The sequence below is a fragment of the Vulpes lagopus genome, chromosome 3, assembly GCF_018345385.1.
Source record: "Vulpes lagopus strain Blue_001 chromosome 3, ASM1834538v1, whole genome shotgun sequence".
Taxonomy (NCBI): Eukaryota; Metazoa; Chordata; class Mammalia; order Carnivora; family Canidae; genus Vulpes; species Vulpes lagopus.
In genome coordinates this window covers 64,482,787-64,504,922 of record NC_054826.1, presented here as the reverse complement: position 1 = coordinate 64,504,922, position 22,136 = coordinate 64,482,787, and the positions used below count along the sequence as shown (strand labels likewise).

The 22,136-nt window shown below is 37.9% G+C and overlaps 1 protein-coding gene across 12 annotated transcripts in view; it reads right to left on the bottom strand.

The window, feature by feature from the left end:
• CFAP70 (cilia and flagella associated protein 70) overlaps positions 1 to 22,136 on the bottom strand; it is a 94,789-nt gene extending 72,653 nt beyond the window's left edge. For 9 of the 12 annotated variants that reach the window (XM_041750847.1, XM_041750852.1, XM_041750850.1 and 6 more), the window contains exons 1-5: positions 21,974 to 22,136; positions 19,082 to 19,184; positions 17,715 to 17,901; positions 4,589 to 4,687; positions 4,345 to 4,424 (exon numbers count right to left, since the gene is read on the bottom strand). In XM_041750847.1, the coding sequence (XP_041606781.1) occupies positions 4,345 to 4,424; positions 4,589 to 4,687; positions 17,715 to 17,901; positions 19,082 to 19,144 (429 nt within the window). In that variant the 5' untranslated portion in view covers positions 19,145 to 19,184; positions 21,974 to 22,136. Of the gene's footprint in view, positions 1 to 4,344; positions 4,425 to 4,588; positions 4,688 to 17,714; positions 17,902 to 18,733; positions 18,784 to 19,081; positions 19,185 to 21,973 lie in introns of those variants that run through there. The other 3 variants (XM_041750848.1, XM_041750853.1, XM_041750857.1) reach the window with 3 other exon arrangements.

The window sequence follows — 22,136 nt, the reverse complement described above, 5'->3', positions numbered from 1 at the left end:
AATGGGAAATATCAGAAAGGGAGACAGAACATGAGAGACTCCTAACTCCGGGAAACGAACTAGGGGTGGGGGAAACTGGGTGATGGGCACTGAGGGGGCACTTGATGGGATGAGCACTGGGTGTTATTCTATACGTTGGCAAATTGAACACCAATAAAAAATAAATTTACAAAAAAAAATAATAAATTCAAGTCAAATTTAAAAAAAAATTCTATGCTCATGGATTGGAATAATAAATATTGTGAAAATGTCTATGTTACCCAGAGCAATTTACACATTCAGTGCAATCCTTATTAAAATACCATGGACTCTCTTCACAGAGTTGGAACACATAATCTTAAGATTTGTATGGAACCCAAAAGTTTCCAAATAGCCAGAGGGATATTGAAAAAGAAAATCAAAGCTGGGGGCATCACAATGCCTGACTTCAAGCTATATTACAAACTTGTGATTATCAAGACAGTATGGTACTGGCACAAATACAGACACATAGATCAATGGAATAGAATTGAGAACCCAGAAGCGGACCCTCAACTCTATGGTCAACTCATCTTCGACAAAGCAGGAAAGAATATCCACTGGAAAAAGGACAGTCTCTTCAATAAATGGTGTTGAAAACTTGGACAGCCACATGCAGAAGAATGAAACTGGACCAATCTCTTATACCATACACAAACATAAACTCAAAATGGTTGAAGATCTAAATGTGAGACAAAAATCCATCAAAATACTACAGGAGAACACAGGCAACACCCTTTTTGAACTTGGCCACAGCAACTTCCTGCAAGACACATCTATGAAGGCAAAGGAAACAAAAGCAAAAACAAACTACTGGACTTCATAAAAATAAAAAGCTTCTGCACAGTGAAGGAAATAATCAACAAAACTAAAACACAACCTACAGAATGGGAGATGATATTTGCAAATGACATATCAGATAAAGGGCTAGTATTCAAGATCTATGAAGAACTTATCAAAATCATCCAAGAAACAGTCCAGTCATGAAATGGGCAAAAGATATGAACATACATTTCTCCAAAGAAGACCTATACATGGCCAACAAGCACTTGAAAAAATGCTCCACATCACTTGCCATCAGGGAAATACAAATCAAACCCACAATGAGATACTACCTCACACCAGTAAGAATAGCAAAAATTAAGAAGACAGGAAACAACAAATGTTGGAGGGGATGTGGAGAAACGGGAACCTCTTGCACTATTTGGTGGATGCAAGCTGGTACAGCCACTCTGGAAAACAGTGTGGAGGTTCCTCAAGAAGTTAAAACTAGAGCTACCCTATGACCTAGCAATGGCACTACTGGGTTTTTCCCCAAAGATACTGATGTAGTGAAACGTTGGGATATCTGCACCCCAGTGTTTATAGCAGCAAAGTGCACAATAGCCAAACTGTGGAAGAAGCCATAATGTCCTTCAACAGATGAATGAATAAAGAAGATATGGTATATATACCATGGAATATTACTCAGCCATCAGAAAGGACAAACACCTACTGTTTGCTTCTATGTGGAGGGTATTGTAGTGAGTGAAATAAGTCAGTTGGAAAAGGACAATTATCATATGGTTTCACTCATATGTGGAGTATAAGAAATAGTGAAAGGGACTATAAGGGAAAGGAGGGAAACTGAGTAGGGAAAAATTAAGGAGTGAGACAAACCATGAGAGAGACTCCTTACTCTGGGAAACAAACAAAGGGTTGCGGAAGGGGAGGTGGGTAGGGAGATGGGAGGTGGGCACTAAAGAGGGCACTTGATGGGATGAGCACTGGGTGTTATACTATATGTTGGCAAATTGAATTTAAATAAAAATTTTTTTTTAAATCTAAAAGACAACCTACAGAATGGGAGAAAACATTTGCAAATGACATATCAGATAAAGGGCTAGTATCCAAAATCTGTAAAGAACTTATCAAATTCAACACCCAAAGAACAAATAATCCACTCAAGAAATGGGCAGAAGACATGAACAGACATTTCTCCAAGGGAGACATACAAATGACCAACAGAAGAGTTTATGTAAAGGACAATTGAAATAGCATGGTGTGGGATGTCTGGGTGGCTCAGTGGTTGAGAATCTGCCTTCAGCTCAGTGCATGATTCAGGGTCTTGGGATGGAGTCCCATATCAGGCTCCCCGTGCCTCTGTCTCCGCCTCTCTGTATCTCTCATGAATAAATAAATAAGCTCTTTTAAAAAAAGAAATAGCATGGTGTATTTTGTTCAGGTGTAAGTAGTTCAGGGGTTTAGAATATAAAGAATAAGAAGGGGAGTCTGAGAGATGACATTTAACAAGTGGCAGGCTCCTATTACAGAAGCTGTTACGTGCCTGCTAAGGATTCTAGACCTTAACATGTTAAGCACTGGGGGAATCTATGAATTAAACAGTACTGAACAGGGGATGAGAAGTCATCATATTTACTTGTAAGTAATTCAGCAAGCAGTGAGAAGCCAGAACTGGAGGGAGGCTACCTGTAATGTTGAAAGGTTATAAGTCAATAATAATAGGAATAAAGCTAAGAAGAGAGAGTCCAGAGGCATTTAGGAGATAAAATAGTCTGGATTTGCTGAAAGGCACATTTGGGGATTGGCTATATTTGGGGTCCAAGGGAGCGCTCATACTGGTGACTGTTAAATCATGAATAACCTCCCCCTGCAAACCAGGAATATGAACACAGACTAAGAAGAAAAGGTGGCCAAGGACAGAACATTCGCATGAGACACAGGCAGAAGAATGAGGTATGGTGCAAGAACCTAAGAAGGTACAGTCAGTGCAGTCAGTGAGTGGGAAATGAGAATACCAAAGGGAAGAATATTTTAAGAAAGAGAGGCACTGAAGAATGTGACATCTCTGATCAATATGTCTCTAGAAGGATAAGCAAAATATCCTCAAGATTTCTAATTTGTATCACTCAATCCAGACAGGGAATACTTTATTGGAAACTTTTCTAAGGACAGGTTTATATCATTTTACTCTTTGAGTTTTGAGAATAACCAGTGTAGATGCTTAAATATAATATTAGTGGAATTCACAAGCAAATGAAAATTAAGTATCATGCTTTTTTTCATTGAATGAGTAAAACAATTAAACACAGGAATACTAATGAGCAAACATCCTAAGTACTAATAATCCCTTTGACTAATTTTTCTTGCAAGGATATGTAAGGAATGAAGCACGGCAGGCCCGGCATTGGGGCCACACACTCCTTCCCACTTCATCTCCCCCTCAAGTAGCCGGCCGGCCAATAAAGGCACCGACTCACTGGAAAAAAAAAAAAAAAGGATATGTACGGAAAATCAACGGTACATAAGTGAGGAGACTGGATCAGTGGAGGCCTACTGAGCTCAAATATATGTCATTCCAACACAAATCACATGGAATTACAGAAAGATACTAAATTACACCTTTACATACAATAAAAGAATAATGCTATAATACCCCTGGAAAGTAAGAAATGCTATCAGTGGACTACATATTAGGAATCCCAGAAAGACAGAAAGCAAATTAAATCAGATCAAAGTAAGAAAGAAAGAAAGAAAGAAAGAAAGAAAGAAAGAAAGAAAGAGAGAAAGAAAGAGAGAAAGAAAGAAAGAAAAGAAAAAAAAGAAAAGGAGAAAGAAAGAAAGAAAAGAAAGAAAGAAACCACAGCCTAAAATAAGAGAGAGAGAGGACTACAGCAGATGCAGAAGTGGATTATGGCAGACTCAAGGTCAGAATCAATAAGAAGAAGGAAGGACCCCACAGCAATGGTTAATTAGGAAACTGCATTTGGAATAGTTGGGTCATTTGGGCCCTTCTCTCCTTTTACTTTTGCCAAACAGAAAGCAGCTGTGGTATCTGTTGAAAGTGAGTGCAGTTGCACCAGAGTGGCAAAAATAATGCCCCAAGAAACTGCTGACCCTGACTACTGAAGAATGGAAAACACAGCCCAGAGGACAAACCAGTGGCACAGCCTACCAATTCAGGCTTACTATGCCAGGAAGTGTGTTAGGTGCATCCATGTATATTTCAATTTAATCCATCAGGACATAGCTCAAGAGGCATTTCCATGGTTACATGTACCCCTGGAAAGTAACCAATAACTACTCTGTGCCCACATGCCCCATTCCACCATTTAATCAGACTAATTATAACCCATGGTGTGTAGATTATGGACTTCTAAAATAGGACTCTGACTTATTTGCCTTTGTTTCCAGAACTCAGTACTATGTGTGCCTGTGAAAAGAATACTCCTGATGAACTGTACTCAACTGAATTGAACCTTTATAGCAAACAAACTTGGTAGACTGAATGGCAGATGGAGGGTTGAGATTTATAATTCTGGTTACCTTAACACTTGACCGAAGAGGTTCTAAAGGTGAGCCTGGCACAGGGTGCAAGGGGGCCATCGTTTCAAATGAACTCTCTCCTGCAAAAAGAAGGCAAATCAAGCCATAGAAGGATTAGGCAGAGATAAGCAGCTCATATTTTTATCAAATCTCTCAAATTTACTGAGGCTGATTTTTGCACTTCTCTGGAGCTAAAATTCATGAGCTTTCCTATATCTGCTTTTGACCAAATCACACATCTGACCTTCCAGTAAAGGAAGAAGGTCCACCACAGCTTGACCAAGAATTAAGGTCTTCTCATCTTTCTGTTTCTTTTCCTTTGGTAAAACTTCAGTCATAGTTACTAGAAAAATCAAAACAAAGAAAATGAGAACATGTCTGAGTCATCCATCAGATAATCATGATGCAGCAAACAAAGCATTGTCAAAAACATTTAAGAGATATTAATTTATTTTTTAATAATTTTTTATTTATTTATGATAGTCACACAGAGAGAGAGAGAGAGAGAGAGAGAGAGAGAGAGAGAGAGAGAGGCAGAGACACAGGCAGAGGGAGAAGCAGGCTCCATGCACCGGGAGCCCGATGTGGGACTCGATCCCGGGTCTCCAGGATCGCGCCCTGGGCCAAAGGCAGGCGCCAAACTGCTGCGCCACCCAGGGATCCCCGAGATATTAATTTAAAACCTGAGAAGGCACCAATATTAGTGACTTCTGATGGAAATACTGAACCACATCAGTGACATATTGAATTTTTGCCTACAATTTAAAGTAAAACGTAGACTTTATATCATCATCATGTACATACATAAGTATAAAAGTAACCGATGGATATGATTAATTTGAACACCAGTGTACAAATATTTCTTTGAAACCCTGGTTTCAATTATTTCAGATATATTCCCTTAAGTAAAATTGCTGGAAAGAATCTCAAGCAGATCCTCTACCAAGTGCAGAGCAGCATGGGGCTCCATCCCATGACCCCCAGATCAAGACCCAAACTGAAACCAAGAGTCCAACCAATGGAGCTACCCAGCCACCCCTAATTCCCCTAATTTCTCTCTTTCGTTACCTTTGCCTTTGGTATCCTATCCAAAAAATCATAGCCAAACCTAATGTCATGAAGCTTTGTCCTATATATTCTTCTAAGAGTTTTTTTTCTAGTATTGCATTTAAGTCCTTAATCCATCCTGAGTTTTTATATATGGTGTTAGGTAATGGTCCAACTTCATTGTTCTGTATGCGGATATCCAATTTTCCTAGCACCTATTGTTGAAAAGATTGTTTTTTCCTCATTAACTGGTCTTGGCACCCTTATTGAAAATCATTTAACCATATGTGTAAGGAGTTATTTCTGGTCTCTCTATTCTATTTCATTGTTATATAGGTCTTTAATTCTGCCATTATTATACTTTTTTTGATTACTCTAGTTTTGTAGTAAGTTTTGACAACAGTAAGTGTGAGGTCTCCAACTTCGCTCTTTTTCAATATCATTTTGGCTATTTGGGGTCTCTTGGATTCCATATGAATTTTAGGATGGCCTTTTCTATTTCTGAAAAAAAAAATTGGGATTTTGATAGGAATTGCACTGAATCTGTAAAACACTTTGGGTAGTATTAACATCTTAACAACATTAACTTTTTCAATCCACGAATATGGGATGTTTCAATGTATTTGTGTTATCTTTAATTTCTTTCAGCAACATTTTGTAGTTTTCATTGTATTAAGTCTTTCATCTTCTTGGTTAAGTTAATTCTTAGGTATTTTATTCCTTTGGATGGAATTTATAACTTACTTTTCATGTTGTTCATGGTTAGTATATAGAAATGCAACTGATATTTGTATGCTGAATTTGTATCCTGCTTTTCAAAAAAGGATTGATTGATTGACTTGGAGAGTGCAGGGGAGGGGCAGAGAGAAAGAGAAACCCAAGCAGACTCCATGCTGAGCAAGAACCCTGATATTGGGCTCAATCTCATGACCCTGAGATCAGGACCTGAGCTCAAATCAAGAGTCAGATGCTATATATATATATATATATATATATATATATATATATTCTTTATCCATTCCTCTATTGATGGACACTTGGATTGCTTCCATATTTTAGCTATCATAAATAATACTGCAATAAACATAGGTGTGCATATATCTTTTTGGATTTGTGTTTTCATATTCTTTGGGTAAATGTCCAATAGTGGAATTACTAGATTATACAGTAATTCTATTTTTAATTTTTTGAGGAGCCTCCATACTGTTTTCCACAGTGGCTGCACCAGTTTGCATTCCCACTAACAGTGCACAAGTTTCTTCTCCACATTCTGGCCAACACTGTTGTTTCTTGTGATTTTTTTCTTGTTTGAATAGGCTATACTTTATGTTTCCTTGTATACTTTATGATTTTTTTGTTGAACATTGGATATTTGAATCTAATAATGGGATAAGTCTGGAAATTAGATTCTCCCCCTTTCCAGGGTTTACTGTTTTTTATTGTTGTCATTGTAGGTTGTCTCTGTGCTGAGGGTTAACCTGAGGCATAAAATTAAGGTATTTTCTTTTTTTAATATTTTATTTATTTATTCACGAGAAAGAGGGAGAGAGAGAGAGAGAGAGAGAGAGAGAGAAGCAGGCTCCATGCAGGGAGCCTGACATGGAACTTGATCCTGGGTCTCCAGGATCACATCCTGGGCTGAAGGTGGCGCTAAACCGCTGAGCCACCCAGGTTGCCCAAATTATTTTCTGAGTATTTCCCTAGACATGCATGGTCACTTTCTAGTTTTCACCTCATGCGCACTTGTTCTCAAGTGTCCTAGTTTTGAATGTCTGGTTCCTCAACAGGGGAAAAAGAAAAAGGAAAGGGAGATAAAGGATGCTCCCTTTAAATCCCTTGGTAGTTTCTAGCAGGAGGAAGGGCCTTACAACAATGGAATGGAGGGAGGTGCAACAACAGCAGATAGCCACTTTGTCTTCTGTGATCAGAAGCAGCAATCAGCAATCAGAGAACAGATCCACAATATTTAAGGACAAGGTCCTTTTAGCTCATCCTGGCTCCAGCAAGCTGTGTGCAAGCTACTAGAGGAACACATACATGGATGCCTACAGGGGTGGGAAATGAGTAGCTGCTATTGTGTTAAGATCTGAAATTAGGGCAGCCCGGGTGACTCGGCGGTTTGGCGCCGCCTTCGGCCCAGGGCGTGATCCTGGGGACCCGGAATCAAGTCCCATGTCGGGCTCCCTGTGTGGAGCCTGCTTCTCCCTCTGCCTGTGTCTCTGCCTCTCTCTCTCTCTCTGTGTCTCTCATGAATAAATAAAACCTTAAAAAAAAAATCTGAAATTAACCAAAATTAATCACAATGTGCCATCAAAATTTTCCCCTGGAAGTTGCAAGCCTTCAACAGACTTGAGTTCCAAAATAGTTATGTCAGGGATCCCTGGGTGGCGCAGCGGTTTGGCGCCTGCCTTTGGCCCAGGGCGCGATCCTTGAGACCGGGATCGAATCCCACATCGGGCTCCCGGTGCACGGATCCTGCTTCTCCCTCTGCCTATGTCTCTGCCCCTCTCTCTTATGACTATCATAAGTAGATAAAATTTTAAAAAATATATCCTTTAAAAAAAAACAAAATAGTTATATCAGACAAAATGTGGCAGTGCCAGCATTGTGTAGGTGGGGAGACAGATTCCTGGTGCTTCCTACTTTATCTTCCCAGAATCTTCAAAAATATTCTTTTTATAATTTTCAAAAGTACACTCTATCTGTAGTGCCCCATTTTCTTCCTAACATTGTTTGTCTTGGTTTCATTTTGTTTTGGCCCAACCATGCCAGAAGTTTGTCTATTTTGTTAGTTGTTTTTTTTTTTTTTTTTTTTTTTTTTTTAAGATTTATTCATGAGAGACATCAAGAGAAGGCAGAGATATAGGCAGGGAAAGAAGCTCCCCACAGGGAACCCCATGTGGGACTCAATCCCAGAACCCGCGATTACGCCGAGCCTAAGGCAGACGCTCAACCACTGAACCACTCGCTCAACCACTGAACCACCCAAGCTACCCTTGTTAGTCTTTTAAAGAAGCAGGTTTTGTTTGTTTTCTTAGGGCTTATTTCCCAATTAATTAATTTTTGTTCTTATCTTTCTTCTTTCTTTTTATATTCTTTGGGGTTCTATTTTAGTAGAACAGTAGTTCTGTTATTTTAGTATTTTAGTTCTGTATTTTAGTAGTAACTCAATGGGTTTTAATCTTTTAATGTTGAGAACTATTTTATTAAAGATATATTTAGGGATCCCTGGGTGGCGCAGCGGTTTGGCACCTGCTTTTGGCCCAGGGCGCGATCCTGGAGACCCCGAATCGAATCCCATGTCGGGCTCCCGGTGCATGGAGCCCGCTTCTCCCTCTGCCTGTGTCTCTGCCTCTCTCTCTCTCTCTGTGTGACTATCATAAATAAAAAATAAAAGTTAAAAAAAAAAGTTTAAAAAAAAAAGATATATTTAAACAATTTTGTATCCATGGGGCATGGATGGGGAATGTGTCCATTTTTTAATACACTCAGAGCTCCAAAAACAAAATGGTCAAAGCTCTCTTTCATCTTCTTAGAAGACTTACACACTGTTAATAAACCCCCCACTAGCAAAGAGGAAATTTTCTTTTATACAGCTTAACTCTCGGCACATTGGAAAGAGGTTCTCAAGATAATACAAGGGGAAGATGACACTATATTGCAGAGGGTACTCATGGTCTCCACTTTTTTTTTTTCTGTTTTCACAGCTACCTTCACAGTTTCAGTCTAATTTGTGGGCTCTATGCTGAGGAGGGGTTGCTTTTGGTTGACTCATTAATTTGTGTACTTTCTTTCACTCTTGAGCAGACAATAATGCTTTATCATTATAACTCCGGTGGTTTTGAGTTTCAAGACTTCTCACCACCGAAGATGCTTTTTTCCCCCCTGTAAGAATAGAATATCCCAAATTAAGCTTTTTATTTTGAGATAATTTCAGATTCACATACAATTATGAAAGTAATACAGAAAGCTATCTTGTACCTGTTTTTCCCAATGGTAACATCTCACACTACAATAAATTATCACAACCAGGATATTGACATTGATAGTCAAGATACAGATCATTTCATCACCACAAGGATTCTGGTTACCCTTTTAACCCATGTTACCCTTTTAAAGACACCTCCACTATCCTCCTTCTTAACACCAGGCAACAACTAATTTGGTCTCCATTTCTATGCTTTGTCATTTAAAAATGTTATATAAATATAATTTTACAGTATGTACCTTGTAAGATTGGCTTTTTCATTCAGCACAGTTCTCTGGAGATCCACTAAGATTGGTTTGTGTGCCAGTAATTTGTTCATTTTTATTGATGAGTAGCATTTCATAGTATGGCTGTATGTTTGTTTACCCATGGAAGAATCTGGGTTGTTTACAGTTTTTTACTATAAAGCTCCTAGAAATTAAATACTGCTTTTTGTGTGAATATAAGTCTTCATTTTGGGGGGGGGATAAAGGCCCAGAAGTTAAAAAAAAAAATAAAAAATAAAAAATAAAAAAAATAAATAAATAACATTTTTAAAAAATAAATAAAAATTAAAAAAAGAAGGCCCAGAAGTACAATTGCTGGATCATATATGGTGGTTTGCAGGTTTTGTTTTTAAAGAAATTGCACACTGCTTTCTAGACTGACAGCATTCCCACCAGAAATTCTGACATTTGACATTTCCAGTAGGGATGTATCAGTGATCCAGGTTCTTTGCAACCTTGTCAGAATTTGATGATTTCACTATTTTTAATTTAACCATTCTGATATGTGTGCAGTGATGTCTCATTGTGGTTTTGATTTACATCTCCTTAATGGCTAATGACTTTGAACACTTTTTCATATGCTTTTATCCGCTTTGGTAAACTGTCTCTTCATGTCTTTTGCCTATTTTCTAACTGGTTTGTTTGGAGTATTTTTTATCATTGAATTTTGATAGTTCTTTATATATTTGATACTATTACTTTGTCGAATTGTGATTTACGAATATTTTCTCTTACTCTCAACCTCGGTTTTTCACAGAGCAAGTTTTTAATTTTTATGAAGTCCAATTCACCAGGTTTTTTTCTTTAATGGTTCATGCTTTTGGTGTTAAGAACTCTTTGCTTAACCTTAGATCCTAAAGATTTTCTTTTTTTTTTCTTAATGTTTTCTGACTTTACATTTTACATTTAAATCTGTGATCAATTTTGAGTTAATTTTTGTATAAGGTATGAGACTAAAGTTGAGTTTCATTTTTTTTGCCTACAGATATTCAATTGCTCTAACATCATTTGTTGAAAGGCTACTTCTCCAATGAATTAATTTTGCACTTTTACCAAAAATCATTAGGCAGGAGTGTCTGGTTGGCTCAGTTGGTGAAGCATATGACTCTTGATCTCCAAGTTCTGAGTATGAAGCCCACACTGGATTGAGATTACTTAAAAATAAAATCTTTTAAAAAATCATTAGGCATATTTAGATGAGTCTATTTTTTTTAAAGATTTATTTATTTATTTATTTATTTATTTATTTATTTATTTATGATAGACACAGAGAGAGAGAGAGAGAGAGAGGCAGAGACACAGGAGGAGGGAGAAGCAGGCTCCATGCCGGGAGCCGACACGGGACTCGATCCCAGGACTCCAGGATCGCGCCCTGGGCCAAAGGCAGGCGCCAAACCGCTAAGCCACCCAGGGATCCCCAGATGAGTCTATTTTTATTTCTATTTTTTCCATTGATCTGTCTATCCTTACACAAACACCACCCAATTTTAATGTAGCTATATAATAAGTCATTAAAGTATAGTGATTCTTAGCATTTTATTCTTTTCCAAAATTATTTTAGCGTTCCTTGTTCCTTTGCCTTTCTATATACATTTATAATACTCTTGTCCATATCTACAAAAAAATCTTTCTGGGATTTTGATAAGAATTACATTCAACCTTTGTATCAGTTTGGGGAGAACGGACATCTTACTTATGTTGAGTCGTCTAGTCCATCAATACAGTATGTCTCTCCATTTATAAAAATTTTAAATTTCATTCAACAGTGTATAATTTCCAGCACATAAGCGCTATATATGTTTTTCTTAAATTTACATGACTTAATTTTAAAGAGCAATTGTAAATGATGTATTATTGTATTTTTAGTATTAGTGTCCATGTATTTGTTACTAGCATATGGAAATACAATTGATTTTGTGCATTTAAATTTGTATCCTATTATCTCACTTTTTCTTTCTAAAAGTTTTGCATATTCCTTGATATTTTCTACATAGACAATCATATCATCTGCAAATAGGGGCAGATTTATTTCTTCCTTTCAGAGCTAGATGCCTTTTATTTCCTTTTCTTACTTAATTGCACTGTCTAGCACTTCCAGCTCTATGTTCATAAGAGTGGTGAGAGCAGATCTGACCTTGATTTGTTCCCAAACTTAGGAGGAAAGCATTTCATCTTTTGCCATTAAGTATAATGTTTGCCTTTGTCAGGTTGATGAAGTTCACTCTATTTGTATTTTTCTGAGAATTTCTATCATGAATTGGTATTAAATTTTGTCAAAACCTTTATTGTTTTGACCAATATGACCGTGTGCTTTTTCTTCTTTAGACTATGAACACAGTAGATGACATTGACTAATTTTCAAATACTGAACCAATCTTGGATTCCTAGAATCAATCCCACTTCATAACAACATATAATTCTTTTTATATATTGCTGAATTCTACTTGCTAGTATTTTGTTAGAATTTTTGTGTCTATATTCATGACAGATATTGGCCACAAGTTTCCCATTTTTGTACTGTCTTTGTCTTGTTTTGGTATCAGTGTAACACCAGCATCAGAAAATGAAGTATTTCCTCTCTTCTATTTTCTGGAAGATTGTGTAGAATTAGTGTTAGTTATTATTTTTAACTTTTTAGTAAAACTATCTGGGCTTGAGATTTCAAATTGAGTTCAATTTCCTTGACAGTTACAGAGCAACTTTATTCATATAGGATGATATAGGATAATTTGTGTTATTCAAAATACTGGCCCATTTTCTTGTCAAATTTACGTATAATTGCTTATCTCTTTATTATCCTTTTAATGTCTACCATCTGTGATGTTAATTCCATTTCATTTCTAATACTGATAATTTATAGTGTTTTTTCTCTCCTCTGGAACATTTTCTGCTTTTGGTCAGTCTTCCTTGATGTTTTCAAATAACCAGCTATGTTATTTGTTTCATTGATTTTTCCCTATTGTTTCTGTTTTTCATTTTATTGCTTTCTGCTTTCATCTTTATAATTTTCTTCCTTCTGTTGGATTTTCCTTTTTTCTAAATCCTTGAGATGGCAGCTTAGATTACTGATTTGAGACTTTTCCTCTTTTTCAATGTATGCATTTAGTGTGATAAATTTTCTCAGCAGTTCTTTAGCTATGTTCCACAAACTTTGTTACCTTGTATTTTTATTTCCATTCAGTTCACTGTATTTTACTTCCCTTGAGATGTCCTCTTTGACCCATGGATTACTTAGAAATGTGTCTTTTTGTTTTCAAGTGTTTAGTTTCCTGTTCTCTATTGTTGATTTCTAGCTTGATACTCTTGTCAGAAAACACATTTTAATTCACTTAAATATGTTGAGGTTGTTTGTGACCCAGAGTATGATTTTGGTATGTGGTCTGTGGGCTTTTGAAAATAATGTTCTGCTTTCCAAAAAATATTGATTAGATACTGTAGGCTGATGGGTGTTGTTGAGTTTTCCTATATCCCTGTTGATTTTCTATATAGTTGTTCCATAAATTGAGAGAAGGGTGTTTATGTCCCCAACTATAATTGTGGATCCATCTATTCACACTTTCAGTTTTATCAGTTTTTGTTTAACATATTTTGCAGCTCTGTTGTTTAGTGCATGTACATTTAAGATTGCTATGTCTTCTTGATGGGTTGACTCTTTTATCAATGAACTTCTCTGACGCTGGTTATTTTCTTTGCATGGGCTATTTTGTCTAATGCTAATACAGTCATTTCCAGTTGTTGATGAATGTGTACATAATATATCTTTCTGTTTACATTTTACCCGACTATATGGTTATATTTTGAGTTTCTTGTAGACAGCATACAGTTAGGTCATGTTTTTTAAAAACACTCTGCAAACTCTGTCTCTTGATTTCTTTTTTTTTTTTTTTTGTCTCTTGATTTCTTAATGTAATTATTAATATAGTAGGGCTTAAGTCTTTTGTCCTCCCTTTTTCATTTGTTTTCTTTTTTCTGCTTTCCTGTAGATTACATGAACATTCTTTAGAATTCTATTTTATCTATAATACTTTTAAGTGTATATATTTGTATAGGTTTTCTAGTCATTGCTCTAGGTATTGCATTACATATACATTACTTATTACAATCTATTACAAGTGTCATTAGTAGTTGAAGTATAGAAATCTCTCTCTCTTATGTCCTTTTGCTTTTCCTGTTTATAACTGCCTAAAATATTTTCTCAATATACCTTTAGAACTGCATGAGACAGTGTTATACCTTGTTTCAAGTGTCAAACACAATTTAGAAAACTCAAAGAAAAGCTTCTTTATTTATCCAAATTTTTGCTTACCATATTCTTCCTTCCTTCCCGATGTTCCTCGGTTCTTTCTTTCATCATATCTCTTCTGTTTTATAGAAATTCCTTCAGCCATTCTTTCAGGGTGGATCTGCTGGTCACAAATTTTTTCTTTCATCTGAAAGTCTTGATTTCTCCTTCACATCTTTTCTCTGAGTATTGGATTCTGGGTGACAGTTCTTTTACCACTTAGAAAATATTCCATTCCCTTTGGGCCTCCATGGCTTCTGATGACAAACTGATGACATTCTAGTTGTTTTCCTTTGCTTTCAGATTTTGTTCTGTCTTTAGTTTTCAAAAGTTTAATTATGATGTTTCTTAATATGGATTTCTTTGGCTTAATCCTACTGGGAGTCTGATCAGCTTCTTGAATCTGTAGGTGTATGTCTCTTGCCAAATTTGGGGTTTTCAGGCTTTACTTCCTTGATTATTTTTTCAGTCTCACCCTTTCTCCTCTCCTTGTGAGACTCTGATGACACTATTAGACCTTTTGTCATAGTCCCACAGGCCTTTGAAGCTCTGTTTACATTTTTTTTTTAGTTTATTTCTTCCAGATTACTCACATTGGGTATTTCTATTTTTCTGTCTTCCAGTTTCTCTGTCTCCTCTATTCTGCTCTTAAGCCCATCTGCCGAGCTTTTCATAAGTTACTATATTTTTCTAACCTAAAATTTCCATTAGGTTCTTCTTTATGTCTTCTGTTTCTAAGACCTTCTATTTCTCTGCTGAGTCTGTTTTGTTTCCAGCATGTTTGCAATTGCTCAATGATTATCATGACTTTTAAAAATCTTTGTCTAATAATTCCAATGTATCTGTTACCTTGGTGTTAGCATCTACTGATTATCTTTTAAAATTCAGTTTGAGATCTTCAGGTTCTTGGTATGATGAATGATTTTCATGTAATCTTGGACTTCTTGTATGTTATGAAACTCTGGATATTAAACCATCTGTTTTAGCTGGATTTTTCTATACTGCTCCAACAGAGGAAGGGGAGGGGCATTGTCTATTATCTCCAATCTGCCTCTATTGATACCTGAGAGGGACAGTTCCTCATTATTGCTGATGAGGGGTGGGGATTCTGGTTCTTTACCTCTTTTCCACAGATACCACAGTGGGTATAGGCTCATTACCAATAGATGATGGTGAGTCTCAAACTGACATTAGGCCTCCTCTGACACCACACCAGTAGGTAGTAGAATGACATCTTGTTACTGTCAGATTGGGGCAGAAGCCCAGGCTTCCTATGTGGTCTCCATTAAAACCGCATGGTGAAAGAGAGAGCTCATGACCACACAGCACCGAAATCCTGGCCTCCTATTTGGTATTCTCAAACACCACCTAGCTGGAGCACCTAATTTAAGCTTTGTGAGAGTAGAAGTCAGTCTCCCATTCAGCTTGGGTGTGAGTGGGGCCACATTTTTGTGTCTGTGATGTTTGGCTGGAGCAGCACAGCTACTGACTGAAAGTTTTCTGTCTTGCTAGGCTGTCCTTTGCCTGGTCTTTAGTTAGAGCAGATCTCTTTTAGTTTTTTTCTTTGTTTCCAGGTTGCTGGCCTCTTCAGCATCAAGTCTAGGATATACAAGGCAAAAAGAAAACCCAACCCATCACTGTGTCATTCCTCATGTCTCGTTTCCTTTTTCTCTCCACTTCTCAGTCTCTTATGTTTGTCTTACATAGAAAGTTTGAGGTATGCAGTTGTACTTAGTGAAACGAATAGGGGAAAGTATATATACTCCAGAGGCTCTGTTTTATTATTTTTTTAGGTAGGCTCCACACCCAGCATAGAACCCAAAGCAGGGCTTGAACTTGCAACCCTGAGATCAAACCTAAGCTGAGATCAAGAGTCTCAAGATGCTTAATCGACTGAGCCACCCCAGAGGTTCTGTTTTAAATCTTTTCTGATCCCTAATGGCTGCACTTGAGAGCATAAATGTACCTCTAGCTATATCTCACAAGTCTGATATTTGGTGTTTTTCTGTTATTGATTCTAAATATTTTATAGTTTGTCATGTGATTTCTTTGTTGTCCCATGAATTACACATAAGTGTGACTTAAAAATTCCAAATGGATTCCTTTTTTCCCTATATTTTTGTTATATATTTCTAATTTTGTTGACTTGTGTTTTGGTCAGAAAACTTAGTCTGTATCCCATTGATTCTTTGGCATATGGCAGAACTTGTTTTATTGCATAGTATCTGGCCAGCCAGTTTCTATTGTATAAATGTTCCTTGTATGTTTTAAGAAAATATACGTTATTTAATGATTGGAATAACCCTATGATTACTACTTATTAGGAAAGACCTTTTTCATCTATCCAATGGCTAGACACATATGATGGGGCATGGATTTTTTTTCTAGTCCATTCTTTTGGAGAGTCCTGGCTTGTGGTAAAGGGGTTGGGGACAGCTCCCATCTACAGTTGCCCAAGGTCTGTTGGTCTAAGACCATTAAAACCCAAGTCCCTAGATTTTGGAGTACTGCCCTTTCTGCCTACACCACCACATACCAATAGCAGCTGTTCAAGAGTTCCAGGTTTCAGTTCCAGCTTTTGCTTCTGTAACAAAGGGCTGGCCCTTTCTTTCTCATGAATTCAATGTCACATTTAAAACCATGTTCCAGTTCTGCCTTTCCCATCTAACATGCCAGGGAGGAAGGCAATTAGGATACTGACACTCCTCTTATTTGGGGTTGGGAGTGACAGAGAAGCACAAAGCAAAGAAGAAAGAAGAACGGAGTGAGTAGAGAGTATGGATTAGATGGAGGCATCCATGGGTAATTGATTCCCAGCTAGGTCAGACCTAAGAATTACTTTTCTGGAACAGTGTTTCCCAGGAATCACCAGACACTTTTGTTCCTACATGCAGCTTCCTAGAATCTTTCCCTGGCAATCATGAATTTAATAGTCTAGGGTAGGACTCTGAAGCCTATTTTCTCTCAGCCTCAGGTGACTTTCATGGGAAAAAAAGGCTTAGAATGCAATACTCTAGAATACTGTAGGATTCCCAGGTAGGTCCCACTTCTCTGGGTCTGGGATCTTGGAATCTGTGGTTTTTGGCAGATGCTAGAGGAGATGTGCCACTAAAAAAATAACAAAACAAAAATTAAGAGTATAGGTTAAAACAAAAGCTTTAGATTAATGTATAGGTGTAAGAACAAAGTATGTCAGAGATAATACTGTGTACTTAGAAACTGTAAAAGTATTGATACAGAAGTTATATGTCCATTTATTCATTCATTCATTGAACATTTTTTGAGCCCTTTTATGTCTCAGATATTTCTAGGCACTAGAAATTCTAAAATAAGTAAGATACAGACCTGAATTTCAAAAAAAAAAAGGTGTACAGAAGTATTGTATACAGAATTACAGATAGGGTAGCCAGGTAAAATACAAGATGCCCAATTAAATTTGAATTTCAGATAACCAATGAATAATTTTTTAATATATGTCCTAATTTTTTTTTCCCTCAATTTGGCAACCCTAAACACAGAAACATTTAGGAAAGCTCCCAATCCAGCTTAGGAGATAAGGACTGAAAAGTACAGTCAAATGTCAAAAGGTCTTTGATACAAACTGATTAAAATTAGCCGCCTATGGAGACTGCTGCCAAAAGCAGGTAGGACTCAAATTATACCACGTTATTCCTAGGTGAAAAAGGTATGGTGTATTCATTTGTCCCCCAAACAGCTACTAAATACCTCAGAATCTCCTTACAACATACTCAACATAATTAATATTTTTAGTACCACAGAGACTTACAGAACACAGGTTTGTGGGCAATGTCATCTAAAGTAATTCCTCCTTCAGGATTGAACTCAAAACTGCTTGTGAAGTTGTATTTTGCAGTTCCTTCTGCAGAAACCATAACTTTTGCAGAGTCTCCCAGAACCATCTGATTGAATTCTGCACGTATAAAAGTAACTGGAGTTTCTCCTTTAAAACCTTTCTGTTGACAGAAAGATACCACTTTACAATTATACTCAAAGAGAGAATTTTCCTACATATCTGGCAACTCATTTTGACTTGAACTAAACAGTGTTTTCCTAACAAGCTATATATCACAAATACAAAAAGGGTAGATAGAAAGTTGTAACAAATTAAACAAATCTAGTTGTAGCTAACTGCAACATTCTACTCAAATGCCATTACATTCGGAGTTTTTAAAAATAACTTCTGTTATCCACATGGTTATAAAAGTATATTGTGAAATATCTGAAAAAGTGAGAAAAGCACACAGTAAAACAAATTACCTATAGTTTCACTCTAACATGCAAGCACTATTAATATTTTAGAATATATTTTCTAGTGCATTTCTGTGAATACACATATGTGTGTGTGTGTGTGTGTATATATATATATATATATATATATACACACACACATTTATACATACACCTTTTATATATACCTTTTAAAACAAAGTAGAGATCATTCATGAGATCCTGTTTTGGAATGAGCTATCTGACTTCATAATAGTGAATGAATATTTTGCCATTTCATTATTCTTGTAATTTTTAAGTTACCTTATATTGTAGTTTTATTATTTAAATTCAACAATTGAAATTAATCACAAGAGAAACTCTGGAAGAATTCAGAAGAAAAAGACCTGTAGTATAGAAAAACAAAAATCACTTCTTGTTTCACCTGTTAAATGTAGTTGCCAGGTATTTTACACACATAGTGATGTGACCTGCTGATTATATAGTCTAACAAAAAGGAAAATTGAGAAAGAAATGCCATTGAAGGGCAGCCCGGGTGGCTCAGCGGTTTAGCGCTACCTTTGGCCCAGGGTGTGATCCTGAAGACCCAGGATCGAGTCCTACGTCGGGCTCCCTTCATAGAACCTGCTTCTCCCTCTGCCTGTGTCTCTGTCTCTCTCTGTGTCTCTCATGAATAAAAAAAATAAAAAAATAAAAATCTTAAAAAAAAATGCCATTGAAATGTTAAGACCAGCAGGTTCGATGTTTTGGAGGGTGCAAAACCATTCCTCCTGCTGGTGCTCCCAATACATCTTCATGAAACCTGCAGATAGATGTTTGACAGGTAAACTTGAACTCAAAGACAAATATACTTTCAAGAAAAATGAATAAACTAAGAACCTCTCTAATTTCCAAAAATAACTTTACCAAGTCATATCCATCTGTCACAGTGATCTGGACGGGTCTGCCTGTTGATGACATCTGCTCCATAGCAGCACTTGGGCAAAGTCCCCCTGGACTTCTTTGGTCTCTGTAAACATAATGAATCAATCTCTCCTCTCAAGTACCACAGCTGCAGAAGTACCCACATTACATCATAACCAATACTAGGTGAGAACCTAGGAAAATGCCACAGTCCAGCATTGTTTTGTGCCCTTTCCAACCTCTACTGCTGGATTGTACTTTACAGACCTGGTCACAGGAAGGATTCCTTCAGTTTTTATACATATAACCAACTCATGAAGCACAAATCATCACAAGACAAAGAAGAGCAGAAATGGCATCTCCCTTACTTCCCACCCCACCACTACCCCCTACATCTCCCATAGTATTCTTTGGTAGGTTTTTTTTTTTTTTTAATGTGCAAATCTCCCCTCAAAGATGACTTAATCTCTTTTATAAAAATATCTAACAGGAAAAAAACAGCCACATGGAATAATGGTTAGTTCATCAGTAAAAGTTCTGACATATGTCCAATTTAGTCTGAGATATTTTCTAGTTATTTTACAACACTAAAGACATAATTTCAAAAATAAATTGGTGTAAGAGGGATCCCTGGGTGGCGCAGCGGTTTGGCACCTGCCTTTGGCCCAGGGCGCGATCCTGGAGACCCGGGATCGAATCCCACATCGGGCTCCCGGTGCATGGAGCCTGCTTCTCTCTCTGCCTGTGTCTCTGCCTCTCTGTCTCTCTATCATAAATAAAAAAAAAAATAAAAAAATAAAAAAATAAATTGGTGTAAGAAAGATTTTCTACCTCAATTCAAAGTGGAACTTAATGCAATTCAAACGTTTACTGAGGACACACAATGCTATGTCTAGGACTGGTGGTACAAAAAAGGTGATACTTTGCTGTCCGCAGGCTTTATAATTATTGTCTTGTGATGCCCGGGTGGCTCAGGGGTTGAGCGTCTGCCTTTGGCCCAGGGCATGATCCTGGAGTCCTGGGATCGAGTCCCACATTGGGGTCCCTGCATGGAGCCTGCTTCTCCCTCTGCCTATGTTTCTGCTTCTTTCTCTCTGTCTCTCATGAATAAATTTAAAAAATCTTTAAAAAATTATTCTATCTCTTTTTTATTTTTTTTTAAATTTTTTTTTATTATTATTTATTTATGATAGTCATACAGAGAGAGGCAGAGACAAGGCAGAGACACAGGCAGAGGGAGAAGCAGGCTCCATGCAGGGAGCCCGACGTGGGATTCGATCCCGGGTCTCCAGGATCGCGCCCTGGGCCAAAGGCAGGCGCCAAACCGCTGCGCCACCCAGGGATCCCTATTCTATCTCTTCTCAGCTATTCCCTCACTTAAAGTCATCTAAACATCTCAGATCACTTGTTCAACACCATGTCTTCAGGCTCATTCAGGATCTAAGTCACCCTGACAATTTTCTTATCAAATTCACATTAGATTAAGGAGGACACATGATGAGATGAGCACTAGGTGTTATAGTATATATTGGCAAATTGAATTTAAATAAATTAAAAAAAAATTTTAATTCACATTAGAAACGACCTTTTTACATTACTCTCATTTTCATTAGTACCACATGAATTAGGCCTTCACTAGCCTAATTTCTCAGAGCCTGTTTCACCTTCTATAAAAGAGATAATATAACTTCTGATTTTCACATTTGTTGTGAATATCCACTAAAATAGTAAAACTGCTTAAGCTATGAAGTACAATACAAATGGTATTATTAATGTGCACTGCTTTTCCTGAAAGTTCAATTACTCCCTTCAAGACAAGTAATCTCTCATTCATTTTTACAGTCCCTGAGGGCCTGGCACTATGCCTGGTCTTAGCAGGATATTCACTGCATAATGAATGCAAGAAATCTGGCTAGTTGCATTAAGGTCAGGGCGGCAGTATGACCCAGCAATTGCACTGCTGGGGATTTACCCCAAAGATACAGATGCAGTGAAACGCCGGGACACCTGCACCCCAATGTTTATAGCAGCGATGTCCACAATAGCCAAACTGTGGAAGGAGCCTCGGTGTCCATCAAAAGATGATGGATACAGAAGATGTGGTCTATGTATACAAGGGATTATTAGCCATTAGAATCGACGAATACCCACCATTTGCTTCTGCGTGGATGGACCTGGAGGGTATTATGCTGAGTGAAATAGGTCAATCAGAAAAGGACAAACATTATATGGTCTCATTCATTTGGGGAATATAAAAATTAGTGAGAGGGAATAAAGGGAGAGAAAATGAGTGAAAATATCAGTGTGGGTGACAAAACATGAGAGACACGTAACTCTGGGAAATGAACAAGGGGTAGTGGAAGGGGAGGTGGGCGGGGGGGCGAGGTGACTGGGTGACGGGCACTGAAGGGGGCCTTTGGCGGGATGAGCACTGGGTTATATGCTTTATGTTGGCAAATTGAACTCCAATTTAAAAAAATTTTTTAAAGGTCCAGGCGGCGGGGGCGGGCTCTTGTTGCTCCCAAGAAGCACCCATTCCTTGTCATATTGCTCATAAGAGAATGCAAGGGAGGGGCACCTGGCTGGCTCAGTGGGTGGGGCATGAGACTCTTGCTCTCGGGGTTGTGAGTTCAAGACCCACGTTGCGTGCAGCGATTACTTAAAAGCAAAATCTTTAAGACGAAAGAAAATGCAAGGGAACAGTCACACCAGAAACAGGTTTGACGACGGATACGATGGGATGGGCGGGTGTCGTCTGGGGACAGCGGAGCGGTAGGGAGCTACTTCCGGGTATCTGGGGCAAAGCGAGAAGGGGCTCTAAGCCCGGCCTCAGGTGGGAGGCCTGGGATGGGCCGGCGCAGCGGCCAGCGGGGTGGGTGGCGTTTAGGTCTGTACCTCAGTGCACTGCGCTGGGACGCGGCCTAGCTGAAGAGACTGAGGTGACCGGCGTGGTCGCAGAGCCACGGGGGGGAGCCCGGGAGTAGAGGGTTCCCTGAGCAGCTATAGCCACGTCTTACCTGAGGAAGCCGCAAACGCCTTGGCGTAACTGTAGCAACTA